Source organism: Phalacrocorax carbo, chromosome 1 (assembly GCF_963921805.1).
Source record: "Phalacrocorax carbo chromosome 1, bPhaCar2.1, whole genome shotgun sequence".
Lineage (NCBI taxonomy): Eukaryota > Metazoa > Chordata > Aves > Suliformes > Phalacrocoracidae > Phalacrocorax > Phalacrocorax carbo.
In genome coordinates, this window is record NC_087513.1 from 33,705,129 (window position 1) to 33,718,226 (window position 13,098).

The following is a 13,098-nucleotide window of genomic DNA, read 5'->3' on the forward strand; positions in this document are numbered from 1 at the left end:
GGACAGTGTCAAAAGCCTTGCTAAAGTCAAGGTAAATGACATTTTCTGCTCTCCCCTTTTCCACAAATCCACTCATTTTATTACAGCCACTTTTTTAATTACGAAAAAAATATAAAAGCTTTTTCCCAAGGACAGTTCCATTAACATTTTTTTTTGCCACCCTAAGGCTTTACAGTAGTAGGAATAAAGTCTGCATCCTGTAAACAATAAAACAGGTCTTTGGTTTTATTATAAATGGTTTTGCAGTTACGTGGATTACTCACCTCATCTTGATGAGCTTACTTGAACAGGCGCTAACTAACAGCTATGCACTACTTAATCTTGGAATCCTTAGCATTAACTTAAGATGGGGGATTCATCAACAGTCTGATAGTACCAGATAACTTGTCATTATTGACTCCGGACTTTTACCTTTTAACACTTGGTGCCTGAACACAACAAAACCACAATGTATTTAGTGAACCTTGGTACAGCAGCTTTTCAGTTAGGTACCTGAAGGCTGCAAGCTTGTCACATCATTGCTTGAACAGCATTTAGTATAAGCCTTTTCTTTATTTTTTAATGATTACAAAATAAAAGATACATTTGTTTGCTGCAAACATTTTTCCAGGAGTTAACTTGGCAAGTCAGATGTCTATGCAAATATGAAATTCATGCTTGCAGCCCATGGCTTCTTTAAGTTCTGTTAAACCTGCCTGGCATAACACAGCTTTATCCCAAGGCATCCAAGGGTTTGCATTTAGGGTTTGAAGTGTTTTTTTGAAGATTCCAAAGGGTTCTGGTGGGTTTTTTCCTAATCAGCATGAAACTCAATCTACAAAATTTTCCTGTTTGTGGCTTGAACCTGTTATTCTCCTTAATTCTGCTGGTATTATACATAAAATATCACCATTGTATAATATTCCTGCAATATTTCATTAACTGGAGTCTTAAAAGTCACATTTCATTATTTCTCTCAGACAGACTGTTGCATAACATGAAGGATCAAGATCAAATGATATATGAAGAGAGACTTTTGATTCATTCCGATGGTTGTCTTCAATTTCAATTCCTTTTTCACTACCTTCCAAAAAATATGACAGATTCTGAACATTTTTCAAAATGGGTCTGTAGCATCCAGGTATATTCAGCTGTAATGGAGACACTCTGAATTTGCACATCTGCAGCTCATCCTTAGAAAGCCTTTCACGGTACCATTGCCCAACTTTATTACTGGGATACTTGATACTATGTCCCACCATTGGAAGAACAACCTTCAAAGAAAAAAACAAAACAACAAACATACTTGAAATAAAGTCCACCAATTTCCCTGTGGCTAAATCTTGCGTTTTGGGGCCTGAAATAGTAAACCAGCAGCTTCTCCTGTGAAGTAACGCTGTCCAAGGCAGATACGTTGGATGTAATTAAAGCAGAAAAAATAATCAATGATCAGGATTCCTAATAGAAATATACTAGAAATAGACTAGAAATATACTAACATTAATTTCCTTGCTTGTTGGGAAAGATACAGCAATAAAGAGATTAAGTTGCCTATGTAAGACTTCCCAACTATGCACTCTGGATTTTCAATAACTAGAACATCAACAGCTCTTGAATGTTTTCCAAGCAGACTGAAAAAATTTTCAAAGTATTTACATTCAGCTTCAAGATAAATATCGCCATACTACAAATGACACTGTACTTATTTCCATTACAAAGTAAATATTCTTTCCTCCTGTTTGTTATGAGAGTGGAGATTAGTTCACATGTGTTTTCTTTAATGTGCAATCTGGCATGGAAGAAGACTTCACCAGTTAACTTAATCACATTATTTTTAGAACAAAACATTTTCATCAAATAAAGAGACAAACAACTCAGAATTTTTCATACGGACTTACTTGGTTTATAGAGTATTTGTTAGCTGACTCTTCTGGAGCAGTGACTACATGAACCTGACACGACATTTAAGAAGTTAAGAAAAAAACTTTTTAAAAAATAAAACATACACTTCATTTTAGCAATTACGCACTGTACTCCCAAACCCATAAAGGATTCTAAGGTTATTTAACTAATGCAAGGACAATAATCTATTTCAGGAATGACAAACAGTAGAGATGCTTAATATAAAGTAATCTGTTTACTGGTAAATGGCATTGCATTAAATATTTACTGATGCTAGCTACCACTAATTAGCAAACCTACAAACTCATATTCTTTGAGTTTGAAGTTAACTGTGTTTATGCAATCTTGTGATACATCAGCAAGAGCAAAAAATAGTAAGAAAAATGTTTTATATTAAATAGGAATATATATTTAACTCAATACTGAATTTGACACCTCTGATTTTCATTTTATTTGACCTACTTGTTTTATTAACAACCACTCTCAAAAATATTGTTGAAGAAAAATTACAATGGAAACAGAAGCCACTCTACAGGGGCTGAGGGTTATTCAGTAACCTTCCAAGTGCTCTTGCTTTCAAATCTGTAAGATGTTCACCCAAAAGAAATGAGATACATTCTGCCTATGCACACACCTGTTTATCATCCAGTAAAACGCTGTAAAATTCTATGCTTTATCTGATGATCAGAAGAAAGACAGCATCATGCAATCATTTAGGTTGGAAAAGACCTTTAAGATCATTGAATCCAACCATAAACATAGCCCTGCCAAGTCCACCACTAAACCATATCCTCAAGCACCACATCTACCCTTCTTTTCAATACCTCCAGGGATGGAGACTCCACCACATCCCTGGGCAGCCTGTTCCAATACTTGACAACCATTTCAGTGAAGAAATTTTTCCTAATATCCAATCCTAACCTCCCCTGGCACAACTTGAGGCCATTTCCTCTTGTCCGATCACTTGTTACTTGGGAAAAGAGACCCAGCTGCTTCCACAATAAGAAAAAGGTACGCTAACTCTGAAAGAAGAGATTACTTCAGAATGGACTTCAGCATGCCAAGACCTGGGGCCAGCATACACTCCACTGCTGGCTTCTGCTTAGTGGCCTACCCATGGGTCAAGGCACAGCACCCAGGCCATGCTGTGGGCGAGCAGAAGCACTCCCTTCCCCTTTACTACTTTCCCAAGAAGACTGCTGCATTTTTTGAACAACTGCTAACAGTTTAGACCCACTGTCAATCTGTTTTAATTGCCTGAGTAAGTGAAATTTTGCTACATGTGCTTTGACTGTGTAGCTGCAATGAGATTACTAGTTCAGTCTGAGGCCACCTTTCACCATGGGCTTACATTCATTAATATATATAATGGGAAGGTCTGACCTGGAGAGCCAATCTGCACTGACTGATAATATAGGCACACCCAGCCATCCACTCTGAAGGTCTTCCCCTAGTCAGATCCTAAGAAGAGCATTATATACCATGGAGGCTAAATTCTTACATATATCAACTCTGACATTCTGTTCCTTCTTCTCTCTTGAATAAAATAAACAGTAAGAACAGCTAAAAGCTGCTAATATACACCTAGCTTATGAGCCTATTTAAGGTAAATCAAAAAAAGCTATACCACTTTGTTCAGCTTTGTCACTTACGTTAAATATTTTCATGAATGAACCAAAATAAAAGCACCAGAGTATGTCTGAGTATGTATTCAAGTGCATTAAGCTACTTTTTTTTCTTTACAAGAAATGTTTTGTGAAGACTCACCTTGTCATTCAGGGAAATGTTTTCATCATTTTCTTCTGAGAAAACAAGATCACCCTCAACAACTTTTGAACCATAGATCTTCAGCCTATATGATGCTGCTTCATTCCAAATTTTACTGCAATAAGCATGGACATAGAATATGCGCATGGAATGAGGAATATTGAGCCATCCTTTGGTACAACCTTCATGATTTACACCATAGCGGTTTAAAGCTCGTAGCAACATCTTCTCTCTCACTTTAAATTCTGGCAGCATCACAAGCGCACCCTTTGCATCTTCTGATATAAACAAAAATAACCATATAAGTAATCCCTGATTTTTCAAATATTACCTGTTAGGAAAAAATACACTTAAGAAGATGAAATAATCAGGTAGGGAACAATGGTGTCAGTCTCCCCTCTTTACACTGACTTTTAGGTTATTGTTTCCTTTCCTTCAATGTGGCATGTTAGACAAATTTCATCTTAGATGCCTGTCAACACAGTCCCATGAATTCTGTTCTATTTCATGCAGTATAAACCAAACTAACTAGCTGCCATTTAGCCTAGCTTGCCTTTTTTTTTTTTTTTTTTTTTTTAAGAAAGTTACTTCATCACTCCAAAGGCTTTTTTAGATCAGGTAACTGAAAGTAAAAACCGAGCTATAAAAGAACATTAAACCTCTACTTTACATCAGTTGAGAACACATATTTCATAGGGGGTAAAAACTGTCTTTATTTTAAAGGTACAATTTGCATTGGCCACTGGGAAGTCTGAGTGTCAACCAGGATTAAAATCTATTTAATCACATTTGTACTATGTTATAAAAACGTTGTATATTTAAAATTTTATGGTTTACATATTTTCTTATCACATGGTTATCTGATGAAGCCTTTTGCACAGCCTTTTACCTTTTGCTTTCAGGAAAAGGCAAGCAGCTGTTTTAAGAGTCCAGATCAATGTCTTTCCATGCATCAGACAGCAATCATGGAATCACAGAATCCCAGGTTGGAAGGGACCTCAGGGATCATCTAGTCCAAACTTTCTAGGAAGAGCACAGTCTAGACAAGACGGCTCAGCACCCTGTCCAGCCAAATCTTGAAAGTGTCCGATGTAGCCGAGTCAACCGCTCCCCTGGGGAGATTATTCCAATGGGTGACTGTCCTCACTGTGAAAAATTTCCCTTTTGTGTCCAATTGGAATCTCCTCGTTGTGTCCCAGAATGATTCACTGTATCCTTTTTCTGAAGTGACACGTATCTGTGCCTCTTGAAGCTATATATCACAGCTGTTCTGTCAATCTACAGTGATAAGCAGGCTAACAGACATGGAATGTTTGAAAAGAATAAAACAATATATCATTTTAATATAATAAGAAAACATTTGAAGTCGAGAGCAACTCCAAATTTTTCTTTTGGAGAGAAAGTTAAGTTGAATGGTAGAAGCAATAAATATGTCAAACAGAGCATTTCACTTGGCACATTTCTGCCTTTGACATATTTTGTTGATTTTAGTTCAAGACCGAAAGAAGGTAGATCACAGGGAAGTATGGAAGAGGTACATAATTAAAGAGATGTAAAAGCAAAGCCCAAAGGTGCAAAAACCGAGAGCTAAGATTGTTAGAGAAATCTCAGAAAATTAGATGCCCACACATGGTAAGTGCTGAGTATGAGCTGGATGTCTCATTCCTGTATGTTTGCTTTATTAGGGAGGAGAAGTTTATATTCCAAAAGCAGACAGATGGAAGGAGGCTGAAACGGCTTTGATAAAATTATCTTAGTCTTTTCCAGCATTCTGCTATACAGCGTTTGTTTCTACGCTGTCTTGCACCTGAAGTACATTAGTTTTCCACTCTTTTGCATATTTAGGGCCTCATCCTCACCTAATTTTTAACCGTGCAACTCTACTGAGTTCTGCAAAATAGACTATTAAGTGGTATAAAGCAGCAGCAAAATAAAAAGTATCTCTCTGTGCAGCAACACCTTATTCCCTCACAATATCAACCCTGAATAAATATAGAGACAATTTAACTGGACATACCAGTTTGAAGAAAGTATCTTTTTGCGTCATTTACAGGGTCATCAGTATCTTCGGGTGTGAAGAATAACTTCATAGCTTTCACCTTTAAAGGACAATATTAATGTGGTTTTTTGCATTTAAATATAACTATCTGTCAACCAAATTCTGTGTTAACATATTCTGCAACCTCTCAAAATTATGCAAGTTCTTTAAGGTCAATGGTAAATTCTCCATTTCACAAAAGATGCCATGAAGAGCAAACCAATGTGGTTGTGTTCCCTCTCAGATTAAAGAAAGGTTTTAGTCACGCAGGAGACACAAGACAGCTTTCAAAGCTCTATGAGAAATCAGTCACTCTTCTTGTACATCCCATTAGAACTCCTCCACTTTGTAATGCCATTGTTCTATCCTGAACAGGAAGGTTCACTCTTTCCCTTCTGCATGTTTCACACAAAATTTAGACTGAACACTTTCCACAGTCTCACAGAGGGACAACAATCTATCTTTTTTTTTTTGTGTGTGTGTACTGATCTGTACTAGGTTAGATGACACTGCGACAGGGAAAACACTGCACTACTCTGCTACTTGCAACACCAGTGGAACCACAGTTTGCTAGCACTTACACCAACCTGTGACATCTGGTTCTTGTCCTCCTCTGAATTGGACTGTGCAAGCACATACTGGCACATTTTTAATATAAACAGTAGTTCCTACATATTTTAAATTAAAAAGTACCTGCATTAAGACTAGAGATTTAAATCATTACTCTTCAGGCACTGGCACCTGGTACTAACTGCTAGCGCACCAGAATTCAAAATGTCAGATAGATCAACAGTAACTTTTATGGGCTGCCCTCAAGTCTTGATTCTGCTTATATTTGGAGCATAAGTTTTCCTGACTTTGCTCAGAATCAAAACAAGATTAGAAGAAACGGATACTGAAGTGTTCATTTGACTTTGTAGTGTCTGATTCTGTTTCAGACTTGTGCCAAATACTATACCATATACACTGAAAAGTATATGACTCTTACCTTATGAATTATTGCTTAAGAAATAAGCTTTCCTTAGCTTACATGGGAGCAATTGCTCAGAACTAAGAGTTTGGGAAAGAAGCCAAGGAATAATGGAAAGCAGCAATCTCTTCTATATAGCAGATAAATTACTGTGGTATTGAAAAAGCTAATCTTTTCATATGATCATGGTTAATATCTTGTGACATTTTTAAGAAGTATATAGACTCCAGCAGGATAAAGAGGCTACAAGTTAGGAGGCAATCAGGACCATGAATAAATATTGTATAAAGACTGCTTCATTTTAGCATTCAAACCTTGTACAGAATGCAGACACTTTCCTGCGAAGTGCGACGATGACAATCACAATCACATACCAATCACGGACAGAAAAATCACTTCCTGAACTACTTAAAGCTGCACCTGCTGTTAAAAAAAAAATCTTTTTGTTTCAGCATGAAGACCTTCATGCTTACGTTGCTGTCAAAACTGATCTGGCAATTACTTCCATCACACATATGGGTTCATCTCACAAATGAAATTGTTCTCTGGGAAGGTCAACTCCAGCGCTAGACATTGAAACAGTAATGTGAAATTAACTTGACAGTAACTATTTAAATTAAAAAATGAAAATACCATTTTTTCATTCAGTAAAGCCAATCCTATTTGATCTGTCTGAACATTCTGTCCTTGCCCAAATCGCTGAGGTCCATAGTAATTTACAAAACCTTTTATCTAGAATGAAGAACAAAAATGTTAAAAGCATGGAAGTACCAGGTACAATTAATAAGACCAAGTGTACAACATACATACATCTAACATTTACATCCAAAATGCATGCAGTTTTTTAATCAGAAATAATACATTAAAAAGTTGTAACTTATGATCCATTACAATATTTTAGCAGCTAATTTAGAAACATCTAAAAAGACAACAAAGTACTTTCATTGCCTTCACTTTCATAAAAAATAAGTAAATGAAATGAAGTTATTTCTATATAGTTAATATAAATAAAACTACAGGTCAAGTAAAAGTAATCAAGCCTTTTATATGTGCCAAACTGTGGAAACTCTTCTCAAGCAAATGCGGCATAGCACAGGTAATGAACAGAAACCACTGTTGGACATTTTTCTTAAAAATACTAATCTTTTTTTACATGAGATCATTTGCATTATTATTACAATAATAAAGACCAAGAGAGCATTTCTGCTAATTGGGATTTTAAGTCTCCTGATGAGTTCTAGGTCACATGTGGGCAGTAAAATCACAGCCACGTGACCCAATGAGAACATCCTTTCCTAGAAAATAATTAGTATGCATGGAGCAGACAAGCAAAAGACATAGAGCATTTGTTTTGGAAATTGTTATTCAGTTCAAATTATATAACCATGCTTTGGACATCCTTAGGTCCCGTACATGATTTTGTTTTCATGGAAGACGAAAAGTCTCTAGTTCGGATTAACACACATGCTGCTTTTGTCATCCATCATCTGACTAGTCAACTAAATCTAATAAAGCAAGACACGCTATCGTAGGAATCTGTGTTCATTTTCCAAACAGCAAAATAAAAAACCAGTCAGATGGACAGAGAGAGAGAAAAAAGCGTTGAAGTACCAGTTGAATGTTTTTCAATAATGGACTTGATGATCTTAAGGGTCTTTTCCAACCTTAATGATTCTAAAATTAATTGCCAAAATACATGTAATATATTTTGCTTTTGCACACTGGGTAGTTTTCATTCAAGTCATTATTCCTGGATTAATCTTCTTAAGGTGATTTGTATTAAGGTTATGACTGAGAAAGATAGGGCATGAAAATTACTGCTGTACCAAACACCCAAAGTTTTTCTTTTCCATGTTTTTCTTTTACTTTTCTCAGTGATTTAAGAATGTCCAATGATGGGGTTTTTTTCAGGGACTAAGGATAACAGCAATCAAAATCCACTGAATTCCAGGGCATCTTTCTCTGCTATGGACATTTCACATATATTTATGCCATGAAGTATGCAGATTTCCACCTAAGCTAACCACGCATTTTCCCCGTAAGACCAAAAAAGACAACCAGCTGATAGATGTAACGATATTCTTTCATGCTGCCAGCCACCACAGTGAAACCCCTCACTTTGGTTGGCCTTGGGTGTGTGCAGCAATAGGTCATATATCCATACTCATTTGCTACCAAACTTCCCATCTGCCTTGCTACACCACTCTGGGGTCTGCAGTCTGTAACACAGAATTAATTAACTTATGGTCCCCCTCCTTGGAAGGCAGCTTTACTCCTGTGACTCCTTAAGTAATGCAGGAAAGACACAAAAAAGCAAAAAGCATAAAAACTGGGAATTAGAGCCATTATTGGGCTATTACAAGCATTTTCTTTAAAAGTACTTTTATTTTTTTACAGCACAGAATTAAAACTCCGTTCATCATTGGCAACCATGAGGCTTTTTTACCTTAACGCTTTCCACTGCTTCAGATATCCTCCCTTTCAAATCTGCAGAAGAATCATGACTGTGGTGTTTGAGATCTCTCACAACTATATCAAAGTGATTGCCCTTCAGCTGACCAAGTCTCAGGTGCTGGCACGCTGAATGTATGTTGTGTATTTTCATGCCCTTTTTTCCCACTTTGCTTCCAATTTCTTTCAACCTGCATAAATAATTGGGAGAAATTATGAACCATCCTCTACTAAAGCTATTCAACTTCTAATAAATGTCTTCTTCACCTTTGCACTAGAAGTAAAAACACTTAAAAAAATAAAAAGGGATTTAAAACAATTATGAGAAAACCAAAGCAAACACAGGGATAGAAGCCTTAAAATTTAGTTATAGTCCAGAAATACTTTCTAAATGTTTCCTTCATTTGTAGTTATATTCTGGAGCTCAACAGATACTGGAATGAAGCCATTCACTGAACTTTCTCATGGCAACTGAAATGAATTTTACATTTTTTAATTGAAAAACCAGTAATTTACTCTTCAGTCCTAAAAATCTGCTTTTCATTAAAAAAAAAAAAGGACAAGAAAAAGTGATGTGCTCTAGCAGACTCCAAACACAATTGCTCTTTCTTGGTCAGCCTTAAGAAAAACAAACTCGGCACACTGATTCTCTGGGTATGCTTGCACATGCTTGTAATTGGAAACACAGCTGACAGTTCAAATATTTGCCCTTTAAAGTATCCGCTCAATCTCTTTGTTCTTACGTGTAAGTATTAGTCATTCAAATCAAAGGAAACTTTCAGCATAAGAGCTTACATTCTAACTATTATTTTAATACCTTTATAAATTATTTATTTATAAAATTATTTATTTTCCCTATTATATAGTGGCTTGGAAGGATTTAACTATTTTGTTTAGTCATTTAAATGTTAATACAAAGTTTTGCTAATTATCTCTCAAACAACTGGCCTTACAGCCCAGTTTGCAGTGGAATTGTACCTACCGATATATATTTTTTTGTTTGTAATAAATCCTAAAAACATAAATTCTACTTTCCTTTATTTGCAAAGTGCACTTTGCTGCTAAGACCAAAAACCACTAGAAAGTTAAAGCTAAGGAAGAAATAAGGTACAGTTTTGACTCCAGCGTTTTTACTGTTACTATTGCAGAACTTACATATGTTTTTACCCACTAAGCTGGCTACAGAGAGTAACAAAAATGAGGAATGGAAAGGCACATCTTGTATTACTGACACGTTCGTTATTCAGAATGTATTTTCTGCCCTTAGTTTGGTGATATCTTCTTTACTTAGTCCCATGTTTCTAAACTGGACACTGCAGTAGAGTTAACGCTTAGCACTCAAGTACAGCATCTGTCCAAAGGATATTTGCAATGACTTACTTCAGTTTTGTACCCATACAAAGCCTTTAAGTTGTTGCCCGTGGACCAAAAGACAGTACTTTGATAGTGGGTGGAAATCTGTTGTGTCATGTAGTGTAGGCTTCTCCTCAGTTCCAACTAGTGGATGGTATTTAAGAAATTGTAAAGTTGGATCCCATGAACATGAATTGGAAGGACACTGTCCCAGAAGATATAATATATTTGTGTTATGAAAAATACAGAGAAAAGCAAGGTTTTTTCTTAAATTCCAACAGTGGGGTACTAAAGCACTAAGCTGTATGTTCCATAAAGCCACAGAATATTAAAGCCATTTTCACTGTGCTCTAGTACAAAAGAAGGGAAGACACATCAATAAGAACATTTCAGAATATCATACCATCTTGATATGTATTAACATATACAAATATTTGCTAAACTTAATGCACCCAGATTGTTAGTACCTCTCAGGAGTCACCTTCTTCACAACCATAGGCTGGTAAGTAATAGCCTTCTTATCTTTGATCCCAGTGTAACTGAAGTCTGAAGGAAGAACACCAAGTTCAGCAGCCAAGAAGCCAATTGCTTCTAGTGTTTCTAGATTTTCTTTCTGAAGGGTGAAAGCTGAAACAATAATCTCAGAATTATTAGGAATTTCTACTTTTCACTTCTAAATCATACAGGTGTTCTGCCATGACAGATGGGCAGGTCTTCCCTTCAAACTATAATAGTATGGAAACTATAAAGAAGCAGTCCCCCCACCCCACAAAACTAAAGGAAATGGGACATTTTCAGTATTGAAAGACTGAAATAAAGACAGAGTAAACAAAACTCTTGGAACAACCAGAAACCCCTGCTGCCTTTAAAAATAGTACCCAATAAAATGCAATACAATTCAATGAACACGTATTGACTTATTGCTAGAAACATTCTCTATATCAGAAACTGAATGCTTTAAGGAATGAGATCATAAATCAAATTCGACCTTACTAACTTGCCCAAAATCTAGATGCATCTTCTAAAATCCCCCAAATACTTTCAAGGGAAAGCTAGCACACAGGGAATAACAGAGTTCGTGCTACAACCAGAAGAACTGTAACCATTATCACTGAACAGTTTATGTAAAATAATTGCAGTAACTTGATTCATCCATCTCATTCTCCAGTGATGTAACTACACTGCATTAATAATGATTTATTTCACCATAAACAATGGGTCAACCAGGCCTATATACCATCTAAAAAATGATTCTGAGTCTCAGTCTCCCTAAAGAACACCATACTACCCAACACTTTCACTAAAAATGTAATATTTACCTGTATAAAGATCTTGTTTTTCCTGGAAACTACCAGCAGACCTTTTTCTGGAACAACTTTTTTCTCGAAATCGTACCATTATTGACATATTTGGCTGATCATTGACATCTGTCACAGTAAAAGACTTTGTTTCTAGAAGTTTTCCAAATTTTCTATTAATAAAGTGGTGAACTACTTTTCTGTGCTCTTTGTTTCCATCAGGCTCAAAAGAAAACGTAGAATTTTCTAGCTTTGCATCCAAAAATTTAAAGAAATCACTTGTTTCCTTTTCAGTCACCAACCGACAAAGTTCTCTGTAGTCAGCATTTCCTTTTACAATCATTTCATTGTCTTTCGTAGCAGTGACTAGAAAGGGGAATTTCTGCCTAACAGCGCTGTGTAGATCAGCTCAGTTTTTCTTGTCAAGTACCTGTCCCAGCGAGATCTCCCTAGTGCCAGCATCAGCATTGTTTTCCAAGCCCCACGCATCCTTCAGATCACAAGCAAATTTATTAAGCAGTTCGCTCATGGGTTTGCCCAGTAAGGACTCCAACCTACTGGCTTCCTCGAGGCCAGGCTTCATGCCAGGTTCAGCCTCAGGCTGGTTTTTGTTAGGGGATGCAGAACAGCGGCCTCCTGCCCGCCTTGGGTCACACTCCGAAGGACTGGGCGCGCCACCATGACAGCCCTTGGCGAAGGGGCCGGGAGGCTCCGTTCTCAGCTTTTTGGGTTGCTGCAAGCAGGGGTTACTTTGCTCCAGCGGTGCTTCGCTGGTTTTCTGAAGCGATTCTGCCCGGGTGTCCCTAAGTAAGCGTTCGGGCATCTCGATTTCTGTCACTATGAAGTCACTCGGCGAGTTTTTGATAGTACCGCGGAAGCCGGGGTGATCAGTCACGTAACTGAAGGAAGGCAGCATGGCTCCCTGCCGTCCCCTGCCCCCGCCACACACCGGGGCACCGGCCACAGGAGAAAACGCGAAAGGGCGGGGGGAGAAGAAGAAACACCGGCTACTAAAGCAAAGGCTGACGAGGAGCGGGCAGGGAGGAAGTGGGGCAGGGAGGGCCGCCGGCCCCACGCCCGCCCCGAAGGGCCGTTACGGGCCGGGTACACGCCACGGCCACGCAGTCACCCTCGCGCGCCCCCAGCCCCCACCAGGGCCGCCAGGGGGCGCCACGAACCCCCCAGCCCCCCGCCCTCAGTCCCCACGGGTGAAGGGCCCAAGGGCGGTACCAACTCCTCCAGGCGCGCGGGGAAAGCAGTGGGGGGCACCCCGCCCCCCCCACCCCCGCCAGCCGCGGGGCGGGCCGGAGGGGGCGGGACATATCCCGGGAGGCCTATGG

At 38.1% G+C, this 13,098-nt stretch overlaps 1 protein-coding gene across 1 annotated transcript; it reads right to left on the reverse strand.

The window, feature by feature from the left end:
* Nucleotides 1-56: 56 nt before the first annotated feature.
* PUS7L (pseudouridine synthase 7 like) lies at nucleotides 57-13,084 on the reverse strand. Its single transcript, XM_009501718.2, is given in 8 exon segments — nucleotides 57-1,253; nucleotides 1,878-1,931; nucleotides 3,649-3,926; nucleotides 5,666-5,747; nucleotides 7,290-7,388; nucleotides 9,103-9,298; nucleotides 10,928-11,087; nucleotides 11,780-13,084. Coding segments are annotated over 8 exon segments (2,088 nt in total). The 5' UTR covers nucleotides 12,675-13,084; the 3' UTR covers nucleotides 57-929.
* Between the last annotated feature and the right edge of the window lie 14 nt (nucleotides 13,085-13,098).